This window comes from Peromyscus californicus, unplaced genomic scaffold (genome assembly GCF_007827085.1).
Source record: "Peromyscus californicus insignis strain IS unplaced genomic scaffold, ASM782708v3 Scaffold_18__1_contigs__length_77618521, whole genome shotgun sequence".
Classification (NCBI taxonomy): Eukaryota; Metazoa; Chordata; class Mammalia; order Rodentia; family Cricetidae; genus Peromyscus; species Peromyscus californicus.
The window spans coordinates 42532238-42555653 of NW_026294480.1; the positions used below are offsets into that span (position 1 = coordinate 42532238).

Here is a 23416-nt window from a genome sequence, read left to right on the forward strand (position 1 = left end):
GGACTGCATAGCAAGACCCTGTCTTTTTTTTTTTAATTAATTAATTAATTTAATGTATATGAGTGACCTGTCTTCAGGGACACCAAAAGAGGGAATCAGATCCCATTATAGGTGGTTGTGAGCCACCACGTGGTTGCTGGGAATTGAACTCAGGATCTCTGGAAAAGCAGCCAGTGCTCTTACCCGTTGAGCCATCTCTCTAGCCCAAGACCCTGTCTTAAAATTAAATAAATAAATATATAAACAAATAAATAAATAAAAGCACTGGGAATGTAGCTCGGTGGCAGTGCCTTCTGAGAACATGCAAGGCTCTGACTTCTCCAAGGAAGTATACCTCTTCAACTTTCTTCTAAATCTCCTTCATTAACATGCAGAATCGTCAGCCATCTGCTATAAAGAGACCTGACGGGGTTACTGCATCCTGTAAATGAAACAGTGTAAAGTGCTGTGCAGGAGTCCACAGCACAACAGGAACTGATACATACACACTGGCTCTCGTGTTCTCAGGGTTAGGGACACAGGCTCCGCTACTACTTCAGAAGGAAAGGAGAAACGCATTCACAGAAGCTTCTAGAGAAACCAAGGAGCTGGGACAAAAGAGGCTTAAATAAGCATGCAACCCTGATATTAAATGTTCATGTAAACTATTCAAAATTAAATCAGGTAGTGGTTTAAACTGAAATGCATGGCACTTTGGAAAGGAACAGAATGAGTTCACAGGCAATGCAGAATCGTTCAGTCTTACGCTCCATATGGCATCAAAAGTGAGGTACTCCCACACACTTGTTTTAAATGACTTCAAATGTGTACCAAAACCACAACCTAATGTGGTTTTACTATTTCTACAAATATAGGTAAGGAATGTTAAGCAGAATCTGCCAAAGTTATCAGGAGCCACAGCATTTTAAGTAAATTCAGACAACATGTAAAAACTAAAGCAGGCAAACACAACCAGGTCAGGGCACTCACATGCTGTGAATCATTTGTGGACAATCTGGTTGGGACAGGTAACAAGAGAACACTTGAGAACGGGGCACTGGGTACTGGCCGCATATCCAATGGCTCTGGTTCTGGTCCAGAGTCTCTGAAACAGATCACTGTGCACACCCACAAACACCAGCTCTCCACAGCTCCAGCAGCAGAGAGGCTGCTCCCCTGGGGTTAGTGGAGACTGCTGTTGAGCAGTGAATCATCTAACATCTTCCCAACCTCCTGCAGCTCTATGTAGTTCAAGACTTGCCTCACTCCCAGCATCCTGCCTCATCAGTTAGAACCAGCTAAACAAAGACAAAGCCCCAAACATGGACCTCATTCCCACACTATCTCAAGTTGGTATTAACTAGTGCTGATATCTTTTCTTCTGGTCCTTCCAGAAATTAAATTTTTGGTGGTCACTGCCTTTTCTTTTCCAAATAAGTGTAAATATGCTAGCATAAATCCACCATGCTAAGCCTCTTCGCCTGTACAATTGGCAAGCACTGTCTTTTCAATGCTTTGGAACCTACACCAGGTGAGAACTGGAGTGTTCACTCGAGTACTATCTAAGTCAGGGATGTAAGTTCATTACAGGCTGTGTAACTATCACACTATATAATTCTGAACATTTTAATCCCCTCCTCAAAAGTCCTGTCATCACACCCAGTTCTGACCCCACAAGTTATGGCAACCATTCATTAGTTTTCCGTCTCTACAGACCTGCTTATTTTAACATTTTTCACGAATAAAATCATCTGTCTCTTCTGACAGATTATGTTTAAGACTCATCTAAACTGTAACATGTATCAGCATTTCTTTCTATAATAAAAACTTGAAAGATGTGCATAGGTACAACTGAATCACCTATTATGAGTACATGGAACCACATGCTTCTCTATATAAGACCATTTTCAACTTGGTGGAAGGCACAAAACAAATCGCTCTCATAAGGACAGAAAGCAATTTACTCAAGAGACTATTTCTACCTAAACTACAGCTTTCTACCTCACTGAGGTTCACACCCTGCCTAATGGCTGCTCTCTAGTTTGGTCCACGGTTAGGATCCCACATACATCTTGTAGCTACTCACCAATCCCAGCTTATGCCAACTCTTTCTTGAAGGCAGAGATGTAGCCTGTACTGTACTTAGCATAGTACTTGATTCCTACTGGAGTCTCAGAATTATTCATCAACTAAGTATCAAGCACTGCTTACTAACACTAAGCACTGCTTACAGTTTAAACACAAACAATGCACATAAGTAAAATATTATTCTACTATTATCAGCAAAAGTCTTTTCCAACACTGAGTTCCTTGTCCTAGGAAAGGGTAAAACTGCCCTACAGACAGCATTGGGAGAACACATACTGCACAGCATGTGCCTCAAAACCCTACAACAGGTAGAAGGAAATAGCTTCCACAGGTAATTCATAAGGATCTCCTGAAGGCAAATGCTTGTCAGACATTGGGAACAGCTAGTTTAAGTCTTACCAGATCCACCTGGATGGGTGCACTGAAACCCTAAGCATTAGCTTGTCTAGTCACTCAAACTTAGTTTGATAAAATAAACATCCTATCCATTTTTCAAGGCAATAGAGTAAATAATTTCTTATGTGTTTTTAAAGTTCCTCAAATAGATCTCAATAGAAACCTTTTTCTTGAGTAAGACATCCCATAACACGTGGCTATGATTACTACAGTTAACTGGCACATTTAATGTTTGAAGGACTCTACAGTTATTGCTCAAGTTCAGTATGTGAAAACCCTGGCCCTTTCTAAGAAGAATGTTGACACTCTTTAGGAACACAGCACACTCAGGTTTTGCTTGTGATACTGAAGACACACTACCTCGTAGAGCTAGAGGTTGATGTCTAGTCTTCCTCAACTGTTCTTCACCTCATTTTTTATTTTTGGTTTTGGTTTTTTGAGACAGGCTTTCTCTGTGTAGCCCTGGCTATCCTGGAACTCACTCTGTAGACCAGGCTGGCCTCGAACTCACAGAGATCCGCCTGCCTCTGCCTCCCGCGTGCTGGGGTTAAAGGCGTGCGCCACCACCGCCTGCTCTACCTCATTTTTGAAGGTGGGTCTTTTACGGAGCTCTGGAGCTGCAGAAGCCCTTCTCTTCCCACTTCCCAGTGCGGGGACTGCAGGTGTGTGTTGCTGGCCTGGAGTTCTACATGGGTGCTGGGCATCCAAACTCAGGTTTCTGTGCCTGTGCAGCAAGCACCACCACATGCATGAATCCACCTTCCCAAGCCCCCGGATTTCAAACAAAGAAAGAACCACCCCCTACCCGCCTCCCAAAAAAAACCACCCAACAACAACAACAACAAACACCCACAAAACAATGCAACTAAATTCTATCTCTTGCTCCCTTCACTCTCAAGACAGGGTCTCGCTCTGTAGCCCAGGCTGGCCTCGAACTCACAGAGATCCGCCTGGCTCTGCCTCCTGAGTGCTGGGATTAAAGGCGCGTGCCACCACACCTGGCTATTTCTTTAAAACAATACCTATCTCTGCTGTACATCACTACTGTTACATGTCACTTTTGACTTCATGGAGAAGCACACTTGCATACACGTGAACGCTTGTGTTAGTAATTCCTGCTGTTATTATGTAGCAAATGAGCGTTACGTTCACCCTCATCTTGTAAAAGCTGGGCAACACAGAAGTGGTGGCACCATCATGTCATTGCTTTGGTGCCTCTGACACACAAACTGTTGTACAGGGACCTAGTTCCTGTGTGTTAAGGCAGGCTCACAATCTGTTATGTTTCCTTCTTTTCAGACTCCATTGTTGCTGTCTATTACGTGCTATTAAAGACCTCATCATTCTTTGAGCAGGAGTTTTCTGTGGGTAGAGATGATATAGTATAGCAGAGTTTAAGAGATGAAGCTTCCACTTGATATGTATGCCACGATTTTTTGTGAATAGAAACAGAAGAGCAGTGGATGGGGGGAGGAAGGGAAGGCAGAGGAGAGCAGGAGAGGGACTGGGAGGAGAGGAGGGAGGGGAAACTGCAGTCAGGATATAAAATAATAATCATAAAATCACTTAAAAAAGAGATGAAGCTTTAAGTCACACTGCCATCACACTTCACTGGTAACATCATTTACCTTGTACAATAGCCTTGATAATAACCCTACCTTCAAAGACATCTGTCATTTTGCAGATGTGAGCAAATGTGGCTCCAGTTGCCCAGGTATACACCACATCCATCAAGTGAGGTTTGAATGAGCTTAGGTAAGTTTCTTCGTCAATCTCCAGTTTCGCTTCTGCTGAGACTTTTGCAATCCTTTTAGCACATTCCTTAGAAGAATAAAGGGCAGAGTGAGAATTCTCTACTGAATAATACCTCCCATATCCCTAAAGGGTTCTGAAGCCAGGATTCTACAGAATGGCTGTTCTGTTTTAGGAGAGCACAGACTTTCAGGATTGTCTCTGTAAGGTGGATGTCCTGCTTCTAACAGGCACAGTACTCATGCGCACAAGCGGTCACACAGCCGGGCCTTCCTGCGGCAAAGTCAGTTACCGTGCTGGGATGTGTCCAGGGAATGCATCACCTCTGTGCCAGCTGAACATTTCTACAAGTCCTGCACCTCACCACACTTACAACAGCACATCTAACCAACCTCTAACTGTCTTTAAAGGAGACCAAGGGCTCCAGATGGTAGAGCAGTTAAAGGGCTCACCGCTCTTCAGGGAATCTGAGCTGGGCTCCCAGAACCCCATCAAGTGGTGACAACCCCCTTAACTCCAGCTGCAGGGAATCCAATGCCCTCTTCTGGCCTCTGGATACTTGCACTCACATGCATTCCACCCCTCCATACATATGATTAAAAAATAATAAAAAAGTAAATATTTAAAATTACTTTTGAAAATGAAAGCTAATAAATACTAGAACTAAATACTATTTTTTAATACTGAGGAAGATGGTGGCTGGAGAGATGACTCAGAGGTTAAGAGCACTGACTGCTCTTCCAAATGACTTGGGTGCAACTCCTAATACAGGCACAGTGGCTAAACACCATCTGCAGTTCCAGGTCCAGGAAACCCATAGGTGATGCCCTCTTCGGGCCTGCACAGGCACTGAACACATGTGGTGTACACAGAGACATACAGGCAAAACACCTGTACACATAAAATCTAAAATTATCTAAAAAATTATCATGGGTAATACTGAGGAAGAAAAATAATAGACTGTCAGTCAGTATACCTTATTCACATTAGTTAGTTTTAAATCTATACCTATAAAGTCCATGCAATTTGTCACAATAGTGAAAGCAGATGCTTAACTGCTTGACTACTAAAGTGAAAATAAAAAAGGCTAATAAAATAGAATCAATGACACAACTGATACCAAATGTATTTAATCTGTGGAGTGCTACAGTGCCATGGTTAACCTGGTAATCTTTTATAGTCACTAGCTTACCTGCATTTGTCGAAGTGGTCCAGCTAACTGTTCTGTTAATTTGGGCATCTCACTAGACTGTGATAAAGAAAAAGAATATGAAATATGAAAACTCATGCTCAAAGTACTTACTACTTGCTTGCAAAATGAAGCAAAACTTTTTATTTTCTTTCACACCAAATTCTAAGACTTAGATCGTTAGCATTTAAATTTTCTAATAAACTTTGAGTTTTCAAACACACACGCACACACACGCACGCACGCACGCAGGTGCACACATACATAGTCATCTCATCCTCAGTTGTCCTATTTCAGAGAACACTGCTCTGCTCACTTGGCAGTTTCTGTGACTAGACATGGAACCACAGAAGAGAGCCAATGCTGTAAAGAGTAGTGTGGCCATTGTCAATAGTTGATTAAACAGTTTAGTTTATAGCAAAGTTTGCAGAGAGTGAAAATGTAGGATGGGCATTTAAAATACTGTCTCTAATTTTATTTTTACCCAGGTACTTCTAGTTGTTTAATCAATTATAAGGCAGTTCAAAGTTTAATTAAATAATCATTTAATACTTTTTGGTTTTGGTATGTAGATCAGGCTGGCCTTAAACTCAGAGATCCACCTGCCTCTGTCTCTTTAGTGCTGGGATTAAAAGTATGTGCCACCATGACCAGCTGACTTCAATATTGCTCTTCTCAATAGTAAAAATTTGTTAATTTCTAATTTAGATAACAGAATTTAAGTATACTATAACCAGCTAAATAAAATAAGACAAGCTACTTGAATTTAAGTATGTGTCAGGATAAAAAAAACGTATATCACACCATGTATGGGGGTGTCACAAGCGTGTGTGTGTGTGTGTGTGTGTGTGTGTGTGTGTGTGTGTGTGTGTGTGTGTGTGTGTACACGTGCACGCGCGTCATGGGCACAGGTGCAGAGGCTAGAAGATGTCCTTTAAGTGTCGTGTAGGTATCCGCTTTCCTGCCTTGTTAGCAACAGGGTTTCTGTCAATGTGTTAGGTAGGCTAGCTGTCCTGCAAGTTTCCTGAGATTCTTCTGTTTCACCTCCCATTTCCTAGGAATTCAGGCACTTGCACTATTGGGTCTGGCTGATAGGTTAACATTTTAAAAGGCAACTATAGAGTAGTTGCAATATTATCTGCATTAGTATACAGGACTTAGTTTTGATTTCATTATGTGTGTATAAACACATTATGTAAGAAATCATGAACCAGGATTTATATCATTGCTGTAAAAACGAAAGCTTATTACCATGACTGGTGAACAGGGAATGCAAAAATGCTAACTGCCATGGATACAGCTCCATTCATGAGCAAGTTACTGATCCCCTTTCTTTCTTCTGGCCACCATGGGTAGAAGATTGGTCCTGATCTGAGCAGGGTAAGTGGTGCTTTCTGAATGTGTACATTTGGTCCTTCGCTTTCATTTAGGTATCAATTCAAATTTCATACTGGGGAGGCCTTTTCTATTCCTACACATTAGAACAAGAACCTGAGGCATCAGGCATTTTTACCCAGCTCTTCTACATCTTCATTCACCCACACATAAGGCACTAGACCAAGTTTCTGCTGTATCTCCAGTGTCTACATCTATGCACTGTAAACACTGGGTGCTCAATACATTTTTGTGGAGGGCTGGAGAGATGGTTCAAAGGTTAAGAGAACTGGCTGCTCTTTCAGAGGTCCTGAGTTCAATTTCCAGCAACCACATGGTGACTCACAACCATCTATAATGAAATCTGGTGCCCTCATCTGGCGTGTAGACGTACATGGCAGAACACTGTATACATAATAAATAAATCTTAAAAAATAAAACAAATTTTTTGTGAATACTTGATCTTCATATTTGAAAGATTTATGTAATATTCAAAATGCTATAAATGTTACTGAAAAAATAAGAGCAGTTTTAGAAACGTTTAGAAAATACACGTTAGTATGATAAGTACATTTCATCTAACATCAAAGTATTTTATTATAGTTATTCTTTTTGCCTTGACAACATCTTATGGCATATAAACATGAAGCAAGTCTTATTATTAATGAATAGTCATTATACTAATCAAAACTATATGATGTGTGAATCAATAAAGCACACCATATATATTAACTCACATTCTCTTGAAACACAAAACAGCTTAGAAGTGCAGTTGCCTGTTCTGCAGAAAGGTCATTGAAAAGCCCATTAAACATCATCTCTGTTAGAAGGAGCTCATCGGCACTAAAGAGAGAATAAATTTCACAAGTCAGAAGATAAAGACATATCTTTAATGGGTACTTAGTAATAAAATATATTATTTAATCATGAGGAAAAATCAAGGGGTATAACCAAGATTTGTAAAGGAAATGGTAGACCTTTCTAATTGTCAATATATAAAGAGCAGATGTCATACAGATACTTTATATGAGAGCAAATGCAAATAACCAAATGCACATATTCATTCAACTAACCATTTCTTAACTCTGATTTTTTTGGCCCAAAGTACTCTTTTAACTTCTAGTTACTTATAAGTAATGAAGAGAACAATAAAACAACAGAAAACGTTTATTAGAAATTACAATTAGAATGTACTCCTAAGACCCACATCTGTATTTCAGCTGCACTGGACTTTCATGCTGCAAGGAAGTTAAGAGCCTGAACAGAGCAAAGACTGCTCACCAACCGTCCGTCACTCTGGAGTCTAGACGAGCTCTAGATTTAAATTCATCAATGACTCACTGCATCCTGAACAAGTGTCGTCTGATGCTTTCACTAGTGCTAGCTCATTATTTTGGGCTCATCTTTTCCATCATCAAGACACAGCACTTTAATTAAGCCATTGCTCTCTAAGTTCAGAACACCTTCACATCTGGACTTACATTAGAAGAGAAGACATTTGCTACATTTAGATTACTCAGGAATGTTTTTCAGTTTTATTCTTCTCTAGACATTTCACTACATATAAAGTATTATGGAAAATCCATTGTTACAAGTAAGTTTATCAGAAAATAAGATGCTCCAGGTTCTTACCACAGAACAGTACATAAGTTCTTTCTGTTCAACAATTAATTCAATGAGTAAGAATCTCATATTTCCATTTTTGTTCCCTTAAAATTTTTTTTGTTTTGTTTTTAAATTGGTTCTTGGAGAACTTCATACAAAATGTTGTTTTGATCATAATCACCCCTCTTCCCTACCCATCACCACAGTTCCTTTTTGTTCCTAGAAATAATTATATACTTATTGTCTTGTTTTGTGAGCAGGGTCTCAAACTCACTAATCTCACGCTAATCTCAAGTTCACAGTGATCCTCCTGCCTCAGCTTCCCGAGGGCTCAAATAACAGGCTCAAGCTACCGTGCCCAGCCTGTCTGAGATTTTATTTTTATGACTAATTTCACCATTATCCCTGCCTAGGAGGTTCTCTGTGTTATGTTCTAAACTGTGTAATTACAGAACAACTTTCTTAACTATTTTTCTCTGTGATATAGTATGTAGAAAATGAAAAAAATCTCGAATCTCTATCTGTTCAAAGGAAGCAAAATAAGACTATAAAAATGGTAGTCTAAATTTCTATAATCGGGTTTTTAAATTACTCTCTATTTACAAAGGATTTACTAGAACCATACAGTAATCATTAGAACATTTACTCATAAGGAGGAGATAAAATTTCTTGTACTTAGATTTTATTCATGAAACAATAAAGACAGAAACTGTTATCTTTATCACCGTAACTTCAAAACAAGTCAAACACTAAATTTGGGTCTACAAAGCTGAAGTGGGACTTAAGTTGAGAAAAGTGGACAACAGATGAAGCAAGACCACATCAAGGAAGTGGATTTCAGTGTGCGAGGTGGAAGAGCAGGTAGCCAAAGACCACCTATCAGTCATCGACGGAATGCTCTAAAGAAAGTCTAGATAGACGGTTGTATAGGAGACGTCCCAGGCCTAAGGCGGACTGGAAAACACACAGCGAGTTTCAGAAGGTCTGGGAAGACACTGCAGAACGTGGGGTAAAGGTCATACCCAGAAAGGAAACAGCATCGGTGTATGGGATGTGACAAGAGTCTAGAGAGGGAAGCACAGAACATACGAAATTCTGGAACTTATTCTAAACCAACAGGGAATCTGACCTGTGCTTTGGGAAGATCATTTTGATAGCAGTCTATAGAACATGTAGTAACTCTCAAGATGAAGTAAGAATGCCGGGCGGTGGTGGCACACGCCTTTAATCCCAGCACTTGGGAGGCAGAACCAGATGGATCTCTGTGAGTTTGAGGCCAGTCTGGTCTACAGAGTGAGTTCCAGGACAGGCACCAAAACTACACCGAGAAACCTTGTCTCAAACAAACAAACAAACAAACAAACAAAAAAGATGAAGTAAGAATTAAAACAGGGCAGTGTAGTTATCTAGGTAGGAAAAAATAAAAGCACATGACTCAGTGGCAGGGTTTAGAAAGACAAACAGGAAAAGATGTGATTCTAGATTGACTCAAGTTTTTACAGAATTTGAAGTTAATGTGCTTTGACATATAATAGAAAATATATCAGGATAAAGCCAATATTCATTATTCCAAGATGAACTCTAGCTGTATATTCAATTTCTACATTCACCATTCAACTCTAGGTAATCCAAGAAGAACATTACACCTTTAACAGGGGCTTCAGTATATGAATCCTCATTTACACTGTGGTGCATACCTTTAACTACAGAGTAGGAAAGCTGATCTATATCACAGGCTGAAGACAGTGAATCAAGTCTCACTTGAAAGGTCTTATCTGGTGGCTTACCAACTACATGAATAATCTCTGAGTATTTAAATGAAGACTAGACCTGAATTCTGGACTCTGAGCTTCTCTGAGTAGACGCCAGCATCACGCCATCCACGGTAACAGTGTCAACTGTGCAGTCCCTGCTCACAGGTGTCTCTGTAGACTGAGTTTCCAGTGCTTACACAGATGAACAGCATCAACAGGCCTGCACCAGAAACGCTCCAAACCAAACCACTGCCTAAGTCTGCGATTCTCTGGCCATGCCCACTGGCACCATGTTGAGGACATTTAAAAAAAAGTCTCAAAACTGTCCTTATGCACTGAGGATGATGGCCATCATAGCACGAACAAAACAAGACAAACTGTCAGGAAAAATATACTGCTATGACTTAAGTGGGGACAGTCAGGCTAAGGCTTCTACACTATTTATAGCTTCTAGGCAGGAAACATTCATTGGTCAATGATGGAAACTAACTGGAAACTGTTATTTTCTGAGTGGGTTTCAGCAGTATTTCCTTTTTGATGTCATCTTCTACAACTGCACTATCCATACAGGCTGCCTCTGTATAAGTGACAACTTCAATTAAACAATATACAATTTAAAATTCAGTTGTCTATCTTGAGTCACTATTTTAAGTGCTAAATCCCCACATGGCTAATGAACACCTTACAAAACAGTGAAGGTACAGAACATTTCAAGCATAGAAAAGGATTCTGTGGGATAGCTGCTACTTTCCTATCAAGGTGGGTAGGTAGGATATCCTGAGCTAGAAACATGTGACCAAACCATTCTTAAATTGCTGATGCTGTCCTTTAGTATCTGTGAGGTGAAGTCCTAGGGTACCCCATCCCCCAAGATGACAACACCTGAGAATGTTCAAGAGCCTTATAACCTACATAAGTAAGTTATCTCTGTATTACTTACAGCATCTAAGACAATATAAATGTTATGTGAACAATTGTTCTATACTGGCCAGGGATAGGGACCAGGTAAAAGGACAATACACATGCATTTACTTTTTTTCCAACATAATTTTCTATGTACAAGTAAGCTAACTCTGTGGATACAACATAGAGCTGACACTGCATTCCCAAATTTAAGCTGGAGCCTAAAATACGCCATTGTGGTATCTTATGCTTCCCTCCAAACCTTAATAAACCTGCTCACTCTCTTGTGTTCCCTCCATATATGTACGAATTAGAGTTAAGTGTCAAGGTGGAAAATTTTCAGAAAGCAGCATACGAGTTGATATACAAACTAAGATATAATTTGTAAATTTAAACACAAATTATATAGAAAGAATGTCAACACACAAAAAGAAATGTTTCATAGAAAATATAGCAAAAGGCTAGACACACAGGCCTACAGTAATTACTGAGATCCAGGAAATTTTTCTAATTTCTCAACCTCTTGGTCCAACTGCATTTAAAATGGAAAGCATGATAAAACTTTCATATTTAAGAAAGCTGTTTCCTAATGAGTGTTGTCCATGAGAGATAGATTGTTGTAGAATATTATTTTAAGGTGTGTTACTTTTGCTTATGTTGTATTTGTTTAACTCTGTGAAGCTGTGTTACTGTGCCTGTCTAAAACACCTGACTGGTCTAATAAAGAACTGGCCAATAGTAAGGCAGGAGAAAGGATAGGCAGGGCTGGCAGGCAGAGAGAATATAGAGAGAAGGAAAAATCTGAGGACAAGAAAAGAGATGGAGAAGTTAAAGGAGCTGGCAGCCAGAGGAGGAGGACTCCAGGGGCCAGCCACCCAGCTACACAGCAAGCCACGGAGTAAGAGTAAGATTTACAGAAGTAAGAGAACGGGAAAAGCCCAGAGGGAAAAGGTAGATGGGATAAGTTTAGTAAAGCTGGCTAGAAACTAAGTCAAGCTCAGGCTGGTCATTCATAATTAAAAATAAGCCCCTGTGTGTGAATTTACTTGGGAGCTGGGTGGTGGGCCCCTCCAAAATGGGTAAAATACTACCACCACCAAGAGGTCTCTGCAGAAGAACATTTTACCTGCTTATTTCACAAGCCACGCGTCCTTTCATCTCTATGACATCAGAAGACGTAGCAAAGCCCAACCTTCTTAAAACACGCTTGCGACATTTGAGTTCATCCATCTGCAAGACAGTTCTTGCTTTCTTCAATTCTCGTTTTGCAGATTTAATATCGATTGCAATCTAGGGCATACAAAAGTAAAGGCAGTTTAATAATAAACTGAGTAGTGTAACATAGAGAAAATAAAACAAAACACCAAAAAGTAGTTTCTAAGGCCACCTGATCCATATAGCCTTCATCACTAAAACTTCAGGATAGTTGAGAGAGTGTGTATGCTGGAGGAGCTTAGATGCAACTCCAGGGGAGGAATGATGGATCTGAAAAGTTCTTAAACCCTAGCTAAAATGTTAAACATATGAAAAACACAAAATACCCATGTAAACAAATCAGCTATTATTTAATACACAAAATGGATACCTACAATAAAGTGTACCTTTAGGTTTAAGTGAATTTTTAAATCAGATAATCAGTAAACATTACACATTTTCTAACTCTGGCATGAGAAAGGCTCTACAAGAAAAAGAAAACCTATTTTGAAAAGCAAGATTTCAATGCAGAAAGCAAAAACCCCAAGAAAAGTTTAGTGACTGAAAAGATGAATTTGAACCTCTGAATCTCGGTATACTGTGAAACATCAAGGTTCAACGATGGAGAAATGATAAGGTGATGAGCAGTCAGGTTTACTCAGGTCACTGGTGTGCTCCAATGCAGTGAGTTCGATCGCTCACTGTGCTCTTCAGTGAGAGTGGGGGTCCAGCTCAGCAGCAGAGCACCTGCTCAGTGTGTGCAAGCAAGGTCTTGAGTTCACTCCCCAGCAGAAAACAGTAATTTAATAACTAAAGTTTTAAAGCAATTCCAAAAGGTAACAATATCAAATCTACATTTACTACTGACAAAGCTGAGACAAGAGATTACTAAGGAGAGAGGTTAAGGTCACAGAGCTCCTAAGTAATCCCAGGTTTAACTCAGCAATTGATAAGAAGAACCTACTGCTATGAACTGATGAAGTGTCGCACGGTTGCATTATAGGCAGCAGTAATTCCTATGCTAGATCACTGTATGTGAACCAGTAAGACTATCAGGCCTCTCAGAAACAATGATCTGTGTTCCAGGATTTCTTTGACTGAGAGGCCTACATGAGTGGAGTTTAGAACTACAAGAGTCCTAAAACTTCAATTAGAAAAAGAGCCCAAGACGTAAGACTGTTTTGTAGTAAGACCATTTCTACCTGGAGCATAGTGATGAAATGACAGTGTAGGCACACTGAGTGAAATGAAACTATTATCAATGCCATTGTTTCCATGTGGCCACGGACAGTTACATATGTGAACTCTCCTGCATCTCTACTGTCCTTTGCTGCCCCGGATCTCCGGGCAAATCCTGACTTGCTAGCAATGGCTGACATGCTCCAATGCTTGTAGCTTATTTAAAAGACAGCTAGACATTCCCATTTCAGAAGATAAAAATAGGACAGGGAAATACCATATTTAATGAAATACACAGAATTCTAGTATCGAAGTTGTTTCTGGGAGCTGGAGAAGTTGGCTTGGTGATAAGGACTTGTTGCTCTTGCAGAAGACAAGTTTGGTTCCTCCCAGACACAAGGCAGCTCGTAACTAATACATACACATAAAACTGACACACATAAAATAAAAATTAAATCTTAAGAAAGATTATTTCTGCCATACCTGTGCTTTCTTTTCACAAAGTGTATACACGGTTTCCAAATTTGGATCATTGTGAAGTGGGTGTGAATACATCCGATGCTCAAAAGCTTCTACTTTCTGAATGACTTTTTTCAGTCCTTGGTCCTGAATGCCCATATCATCAATAGGATCTAACAAAGGAACGCCATCAGGAAAACGCTTCTGAACTTCCTGAAATAGAAGACATAAAACCGGTTAATAAGAGGAGACTCAATCACTTCCCTTTTTGGTTTTTTCCATGTCTATGGGCCATAAAAAGTATTCTACATACATTTTCCCCACTTAAACTGGAGAGCAATTTCCTGTGGCATTTGTTTTTGAAAACTCCACATTTTGGGGAAGTGGGGCAGGATAAAACAGGGTCTTACTTTGCTGCATGGCTTAGGTTCAACCATGCCATCCTCCTGCTTCGACTTTCTGAGTTCTGAATTACAGACATATTCTGCCACAGCTTGAAAATTCCTTTTCAATTGCCATGCTACAACTAACTGCCAACAGGATATATTATAATCCACTAATATATTATATACCATTGTAGTGTAATCCATTAGTTCTGAGTGTGGCATGATTACTGGTAGACCCACTATTGTATATTTAGGTGGTTGTAACATCTTGGCATCTTATGTAACTGTACTTCACATCATTTATGTGGAAAATTCAATTTTTACATAATTTGGAGGCATGGGTTATTTCTAGTCAGGGCACTATAGAGCTAGAAATCAAACTTTTAAAGACTCCTTTAGCTAACTTCTTTGTCACATGATTACATGATAAGATCATGAGTTCAGAGAATGGATAGTGCACTATGGGCTGGTTATTCCACCCACTACGAGAATTCAGTGTTGTTGACTTTAAAGGTCAGAGACTCGGCCGGGCGGTGGTGGCACGCACCTTTAATCCCAGCACTCGGGAGGCAGAGCCAGGCGGATCTCTGTGAGTTCGAGGCCAGCCTGGACTACCAAGTGAGTTCCAGGAAAGGCGAAAAACTACACAGAGAAACCCTGTCTCGAAAAACCAAAAAAAAAAAATAAAAAATAAAAAAATAAAGGTCAGAGACTCTAAATAGTTAGGACCTATCCCACATGGACTAGGCCCTGGGTTTCACCCTCAGTATGGTAAACACAGAGTAGCACAGACTAGTTAAGTGTGGTGTGCATTTGTAGTCTTAGCTACTTGGGATGCCTAAGCATGAGATTTCTTGAGCTCAGGAGACTGAGACCAACCTGGATGACAGACTGAGGTCTTATCTTAGAAAAAGCAGCACAGAAACCAACCCGGCTTTCTCTGCTCTCCCTCTCCCAGAGACGGCTGCATCTTCTCTGCAGTGTTAGCCTTGTCCCTGAGACTCGATGGTGATGGTTGGAATGAATGGATTTGCCATCTTGAGCGTCTGGTCACTGGGGCCACCTTCAACTCTGGCAAAGTTAGACACTGCTGCTATCAGTGACCGCTTTGTTGCCCTCAACTACATGGTCTACATGTTCCAGTATAACTCTACTCATGTTCCACACACAATTAAGGCCTGATAATAGGAAACTGGTCATCAATAGGAAGGCCATATCCATCTTCCAGGATCAGCATCCTACCAACACCAAATGGGGTGATGCTGGTGTGTTTTATGGGGTGTGCTGCTGTCTTTACTCTCACGGTGTAGGCCAGAACCCACTTGAAGAGTCAAAAGGGTTGTCATCATGTTGGACCCCTTTTGCTGATGCCCCCACGTTTGTGATGGGTATAAATCACCACAGGTATGACAACTCACTCAAGACTGGTCAGCAATGCCTCCTGCACCGACAACTACTTAGATCCCCTGACCAGGGTCATCATGACAACTTTGGCATCGTGGAAGGATTCATGACCATGATCCCTGCCATCACTGCCACTAAGAAGACTGTGGCAAGGTCATGCCAGAGCTGAGTGGGAAGCTCACAGGCATGGCCTTCTGTGTTCCTACCCGGAATATGTCCACTGTGGCTCTGACATGCCGCCTGGAGAAAGCTGCCAGGTATGATGACACCAAGAAGGTGGTGAAGGAGGCACTGAAGGGCCCACTAAAGGGCATCCTGGGCTAGGATGAGGACCAGGTCGTCTCCTGAAATGGTAACAGTGATGCCTACTCTTCCACCTTTGATGCTGGGGCTGGCACTGCTCTCAATTAGAACTCTGTAAAGCTCGTTTCCTTACATGACAACAAACAGGGCTATAGAAATGGTGGTGGCCTCAAGGCCTATACGACCTCCAAGGAGTAAGACACTCTGGACCACCCACCCAGCAAGAACAGAGAGGAAGAGAGAGCCCTTCAACTGCTAAGGAGTCCCTATCCATGAGGAAGAGAGAGAGAGAGAGCCCTTGGCTTCTGAGAAGTCCCTGGCCCTATTCAGCCCCCAACTGTGCATCTCTCCTCAGTTTCTACTCCAGGTCCTTAGAACAAGGATGGGGCTTAGGGAGCCCTGCTCTCTAGAATACCATCAATAAAGCTCACCATAATCTACCCCCCAACACACACAGAAAGAATAAAACTAAAAAATGCAAAGAGTTCAGAAATATTTGAATATTGCTATCAGAAATAAGCTAATAATGCAAGTTGTTTCAAGAAACTGGCTGCTTTGTGCATATAGCAAGTACCGGACAGGGTTGTTCAAAAGGGAGGGCGGGACATTACAGAGTCATATAATTTTATTCATGAACTTGACCTATCCTTATATATTAAGAAATTGAATTATAGGTTGAAGCATAAAGACACAGAAAGACTAATTTTTGTTTTTCAAGACAGGGTTGTTCTGTGCATCCCTGGCTGTCTTGGAACCTGATCTGTGGACCGGGCTAGCCTCCCTCTGCCTCCCAAGTGCTGGGATTACAGGTGTGTGCCACCGTGCCTGGCTAAAATGTACAGTGAGAGGCACAGAGGGTTCTGTAGTCCTCGGGTGAGGGGTTCTTCCAGCACGCTCATCTGCAGCTCTTCCTGCCTTTTGAACAGGACTGAGAAGACCAAGGGGACCAGCCTATCCAGTGTGGACAGGAAACCTGAGACTAAGTGAGGGTCCTGCTGAAGCTAAGGTCAGCGGAGCATGGCCTATACCACGATGTTCAGCAAGTAAGACAAGCCTGGGAGCTGGTAATTTACCTCCATAAAAAAATCATTCCAATCTCAGTTTAAACAGAAAAACATAAGCTGACTTTTTCTGAAGGACAAGGTAATCATTTCCCCTCCAGACAACAGCAGTATTTATACTAACAAAAATAATCAAGTAGTTTTGTTTACAGTTATGGTATTTTTTTGAATTATTAGAATACAATTAGTTGGAATGCTGTATTGCATTTTACTTCCAAGATTTATTTATTTGCTAACAGATTGGTTCATTAGTGTTTTTTCTTTAGGAGTATTCTTAGAACAGTACATCTCCATAATTTTTTAAAAAAAATTCTCAAGAAAAGCACTCATTTTAGAAAGCCTATGGACCACAACTTAAAAGTTTGTACTCTAAGGGTTGGAGAGATGGTTTGGCAGTTAAGAGCATTTGTTGCTGAGGACCCAGGTTCAATTCCTAACAGCCACATGGTGGCTCACAACCATCCGGTTCCAGGGGACTCAAATCCCTCCCTCTGACCTTCACGGGCACCAGGCATGTTTGCATATATGCAGACAAAACAAACAGATAAAATAAATCTTTTAAAAGATTCCTACTCTAAAATGAAAGCAATCTGTTTACCATTGCTTTCTCAAATTCTAGAGAGCCTTCTCTGAACAGTAAGGTATAGTAAATGCTACTCAACTGTTTTTAGCCAAAACTTTTCATTTCTTTATTTCTAGCAGAAAATTAAATCTGAAAGTTATATATTTTTCCTATTGAAAATAAAGTACTTTTTTTTTTTTTTTTTTTTTTTTGAGACAGGGTTTCTCTGTGTAGTCCTGGCTGTCCTGGAACTCGCTCTGTAGACCAGGCTGGCTTCGAACTCACAGAAATCCTCCTGGCTCTGCCTCTCGAGTGCTGGGATTACAGGTATGTGCCACCTCTGCCCCTTTGGAAATAATGTATCTTAATGAATAGAAAATCCTATTTATTATAGCACAGTGAAGATTAATGGTGCAGATTATGAGTCTTCCTTTGGTAATATACATCGATGGTGTACTCAGAACAGATTTGCGATGATTTCTTTTATGAAGAAAACCCATTATTATGTGTGTACAGTTTCTCTGAAATATATTTAAAAGCGTTTCAGTTATTTCTAGGTAAATCCTATGCATGTGAGATTTATGTTTAGGTTCTAAAGGAACATACACACCTGTATGGACTTGAGAACACTCTGTCTGTTGTCCACAGGCCGAAGGTCTTTGGGGATATAGAGCCTGACGGTGCTGATGGCAGACAAGAGATGCACCAGAACTGGAACAACCTAGAGTGCCACACAAGACCACAGATCAATCCACGTTTCCAGTCATCCCCACACTGTAGCCAGCAAAGGAAGTAGCAGTTACAGTATGTCACCGATCAACTGCCTACCACCAAAGTCTAATCTTAGTAGAGACTAGTACATAAAAACTGCTGCAAATCTTACCAGTCACACAAACGTTCACTGAACAAAGACCCTCTCCTCAGAGTCCAACTTACTCACGTTTGTATTCTCACTATTGGCACTTTTTAAACTTACAAAGCTACTCTAGCACTATAGATAAATGCCCCTGTGTAGAGGGTTAGAGAGCCCAGGAAAGAACATCCAAGTTCCAGATGGAATGAGATGGAAGAAACAAAAGCTCTTTAAAGAGAAGGTACCACTTCCCTTAGACATCATCTTCCTGAACACATATCTGAAAACTTTTCCCCATGCTTTCTCCAGGAAGCATGCCTTCCCTCACCACCAAATATGTCATTTTGCTTCTTTGACTGATAAAATCTGGAAGGCCTAAATCTACTTGCAGGGAGGCCAACCATTTCCTAGGCTCACATCTGTCAGCATTTAGTCTTCCACAGCCACATTTACACTTGGTCCCCCAAAAGACTTACTGTTTACCGACCACAAAGACATGCACAGGTGGAAAGACTTCGTGAGTAAAGCACTGGCCTTACTCAGCAGAAGCGGTATGATGGTTTAGTACAGTCTATATTTTAGATCCGTGTGTTTGAAGTCAGCCTTCAGCTAGTGCCCGGGACAAGCTATCTAACTTTTCCTATGTTTCAATTTCCTCATCATAAAATGGGGACAAATAATGTCCATTTCATTAAATTATTATGTATAAAATAGTTCAACATGTATGCCTAAGAGGTCTTAGGATCTTACTGATCCAATGAGACAGTGGCAGATTTAATTTCTAGAAACATGTTTATTATAACAAGTATTTCCTAAAAATTTAGTCAATATGCCATATTACTTACAAATAAGAAAATTCTAGTATGACGTTAATCTTCAGACACTTGGAATCTCTGTAATTAAGATTTTACTACTAATTATCTGACTTATACCAATATAAAAATAGAAGCCACACAAGGGATATATGTAGCTCAATGGTAGAACACTTGCCTAGCATGCACCATGCACAAGCTCTTGGGAGCAAGCCCCAATACTGGGAGAAATACAACAAACCACACACAAACAAGAGAGTGAGTATTTCACATGGTAGATAAGACCAGTGTTCCTTACACTCATTTTTCTTTTGTCTCTTTCGCTTATTATTTTTCAATGTCTTACATTTAAAGCTTATATAATAATCAGAAGATGAAAAGCACACAAACCTGCATCTCTCCTTTCTCGTCAGGTTTTGCTGGCTTTGCTGCCTCAGTAGCCGAATTTTTCAGGCTTTCTTTGCTACAGCGCAGGAGCACTTCCACCACATACAAAGGATCCAGCTCGCCAGAATTAGGCTAGAAAAGCAGGATCAAAAAGTAAGTGCATTAACTCTGTGTGTGAACAGGGCTTATTTTCTCAGTAATATTTACTTCTAAGGTAGTCTCTGTAGCCTTCAAAGCAGTCCTGTTGATGGGAAAACACAGGAGTAACTCGGGTGCTTATTAATTCTAACTTAATATTGTGACCACGATGACCTATGACATCAAACATCACTGCAAGTTTCTGAGTAGTGTGTAAAATTTAGAGAAGCAAAAAAATCAGAGTATCATAAATCTGTCTCTACGAAATAAAATACGGTCTTGTTAATTTGTTAGAAGAGTGGCTATTCTTGAAATTAAGTCAATCATGTGTCATGTGCCTATTATTATTATTATTATTATTATTATTATTATTTAGCTATAGTAGGCAACAATCTGATGGACACAAAGAGGAGAAATGTGAACTCATGAAATTGGAATCTGTTATTATTACTACATGAAAATCCCTGTATCTCTTCAAGGGCAACAGTTTACCTTAACATTTGACTTTTTTGAGAAATTCACCACAACTCCCCAACCAAAATCATCTCCTTCATTTTTCACCTGGAAATAAAAAAGAAAGCAAAAAGTGTTCATATTGAATATGCAATTGTAGCCATCTATATCTAGCTACATTACAGGCTAATAAGAATTTTTAATTTTCCTAATGCTTTTAAAAGATCTATAGTAAAACAAAACAAAACAAAACCATCCAGCACTAGATTTCATCAGCTCTCAGTACTGCCACAATAGGAACCTTTCAACTGGAAAACAAATGCTAATGTTCTGACATTATTAAGTATTTTATATCTATGATTTCAGACTGCAAACTGGCTCATTTTTAGGTAGCATCTTACAATAGAAAACTGAAAAGTGTTGACTGAAAGCCTTCATGGAAACGCCTAAATAGGGACAATGTCAAACAGGTCAAATGACGGATCCTGATCACACCCTATAGCAGGAGACATTTGCCAATATAAACAACAGTCTTTAATCAAAACGTTTTCAGATACTGTAATACACTAACATTTTATAGAGAGACTAGGGCATACCTTTACCAAGCGACCAGGCTGTAGAAATGGTAAGCAGTATTTTGGTTTATGAATATATTCTTCAATCTCTTTTCCCAGCTTGGCAAGTTGCTGCCTAATCTTGTAATAGATGACCACATTTTCTTCATTGGGGATTACTATTTTATTATACTGCTCTTCTGAGTTCTTTACCTCTGCAAATAAAGCACAGATGATGCTATGAAAAATACTACACATCTCCCATAAATCACACCCAGGACTATTTTTCTACTACGATTCTAAAGAACCAAGTCAGTCACTGAGATTCCATGAGAAGGAATGGGTCTCATCTACCTTCTCTCCATTAAGGGTCATTTCACTGTCTTCCTATGGGCACTATGCTCTGTGCTAACCTGCTGCCCATGATTCCACTCCCTACTCTGCCCTTCTAGTGTTAAGCTCCTTTGCTAAAGCACTCCATTATGCTTTCAATCCAGTGTTACATTATTTTTGCTATGGAAAAATATACATCACAGAGAATTTGTCACCATTATGTAGTTCCAGAACTCTGTAAAAACATACACTCACTTAAACATTCACAGTTGATGGATGTATACCCCACTTTCACTCTTCAATTGTCCAAGGTGCTATTATAAATATTCATGGACAGCCTCTGTTGGAACACGTTTTCAACTTAACCATGAGTAGAGCTGCTGAGTCATGTGGTAATTCCCCATTAAACCAGAGGAACTCTAATAATTTTCTACAGTAACATACCATTTTGTTGTTTAGCTTTTTAAAAAAGTACTGATCCCAATGAGTGTGTGAAGTAGTTTTGAACTGTATTTCCCAGCAGTGATGATCAGCATCCTAATATGCACTTCTTACCATTTCTTTATGATTTATCATTAGTTTATTTATTTACTTTCTGAAGAACTGGGGAATAAACCCAGGGCCTTGCACATGCTAGAAAAGTAACCAACCATTAAGCCACACACCTAGCCCATTTGTCCATTTTAAAACTGAACTGTCTTTTGTTGAGTCCTAAGAGTATATTATACATTCTGGATCTAGATTTTTTTCTTTTTTATTAGATAGAGGGTTTGTAAATATTTATCACATTTCTATCTTCTCCATATGTTGTTTTTGCTCTTTTGAGAGGCCTGTCACCCAGCTCCCAAATAAATCACACAGAGGCTTATTCTTACTTATAAATCCCCAGCCTTAGCTTGGCTTGTTTCTTGCCAGCTTTCCTTAACTTTAAATTGCGCATCTACCTTTCACCTCTGTGCTTTTCCTGTTCTCTTACTTCTGTAAATCTTACTCTTACTCCTTGGCTTGCTGTGTGGCTGGTCCCCGATGTCCTCCTCCTTCTCTGGCTACTTTTTTTCTGGCTCCCAGATTTCTCCTTCTATATATTCTCTCTGCTTGCCAGACCCGCCTATCCTTTCTCCTGCCTTGCTATTGGCCATTCACATCTTTATTAGACCATCAGGTGTTTTAGACAGGCATGTGGTGATATTTTGTTGTATTCTAATAAAACTTGCCTGAATATCAGAGGACAGAGTCAGCCACAGTTAAACATAGAGGTCAGGCAGTGGTGGCACACACCTTTAATCTTAGTACTCAGGGGGCAGAGATCCATCTGGATCTCTGTGAGTTCAAGGCCACACTGGGCTATATGAGATTGATCCAGTTTAGGAGAGAAACAAATCTAGGCGGTGGTGGCACACACCTTTAACCCTAGTATTTGGGAAGCACACATGCCATTAATCCCAGCACTAGGAAGGTCGAGACAGGAAGTTAAATGGCTGAGAGGAGAAAGGCACAGAAGGCGTGAGGAGACAGGAACTAGGAGCCTTTCCTCTGAGGACGCAGAGGCATTCAGTCAGAGGACTCGTGGAGACCGGATCTTCTCTTTTCGGCTGAGGAGTTGGTGAGGTGAGAAGTGGCTGTGGCTTGTTTCCTCTGATCTTTCAGTATTTGTCCCAATATCTGACTCCAGGTTTTTATTATAAGACCATGTAGGATTCGTGCAACACAGGCACAGTAACACAGCTTCACAGAGTTAAACAAATGCAACATACACAAAAGTATCATACCTTAGAATAATATTCTACAACATGCATAGTTTCAAGAACAAGTTTTTACTTTTGTAGAAATCCAATTTATTCATATATGTATTTGTTCATACTTGTGGTATCAAATCTAAGAAATCATCGGCAAATTCAAATCTAAAGAGATTTGTGTCTAGGCTGTTTTGAGTTTTCTAGTTTCAGCACTTAAAACATTTGAGTTCATTTTTGTTCATAATGTGAGGTAAGGTCTCAACTTCATTCTACAGTCATTCTGTTCAAAGCTCATACACAATAGATATTGGAATTTATTGTGGACTCTTCTTTGGATTTATGTCAAACTTCTATTTAACGTGTATGCTTCAACTTTTAACAACTGAAGAAAGAGGAGGATAAGACTGTCTACGTAACTTACAAAGCTTTCCTAGAGGCTAATTCAAACCACATATAGAACGTTCCTAGTCACAGTGTAAAGAAGTAACTAGAAGGGTGCTGCAACTGTACTATTAGTCATTTCATTATCTTCAGGCTTTGCACAGACTGCGCCCTAAGACGG

General features: G+C 40.1%; 1 protein-coding gene across 1 annotated transcript in view; it reads right to left on the bottom strand.

Moving 5' to 3' along the window:
- Window positions 1-23416, bottom strand: part of Mtrex (Mtr4 exosome RNA helicase) — a 68507-nt gene that overhangs the window by 6650 nt on the left and 38441 nt on the right. Inside the window, exons 17-25 of the mRNA XM_052743295.1 lie at window positions 20828-21000; window positions 20271-20339; window positions 19644-19772; window positions 18199-18309; window positions 13897-14085; window positions 12167-12330; window positions 7516-7621; window positions 5408-5464; window positions 4122-4284 (exon numbers count right to left, since the gene is read on the bottom strand). Coding sequence (XP_052599255.1) covers window positions 4122-4284; window positions 5408-5464; window positions 7516-7621; window positions 12167-12330; window positions 13897-14085; window positions 18199-18309; window positions 19644-19772; window positions 20271-20339; window positions 20828-21000 — 1161 coding nt within the window. The remainder of the gene's footprint in view (window positions 1-4121; window positions 4285-5407; window positions 5465-7515; window positions 7622-12166; window positions 12331-13896; window positions 14086-18198; window positions 18310-19643; window positions 19773-20270; window positions 20340-20827; window positions 21001-23416) is intronic.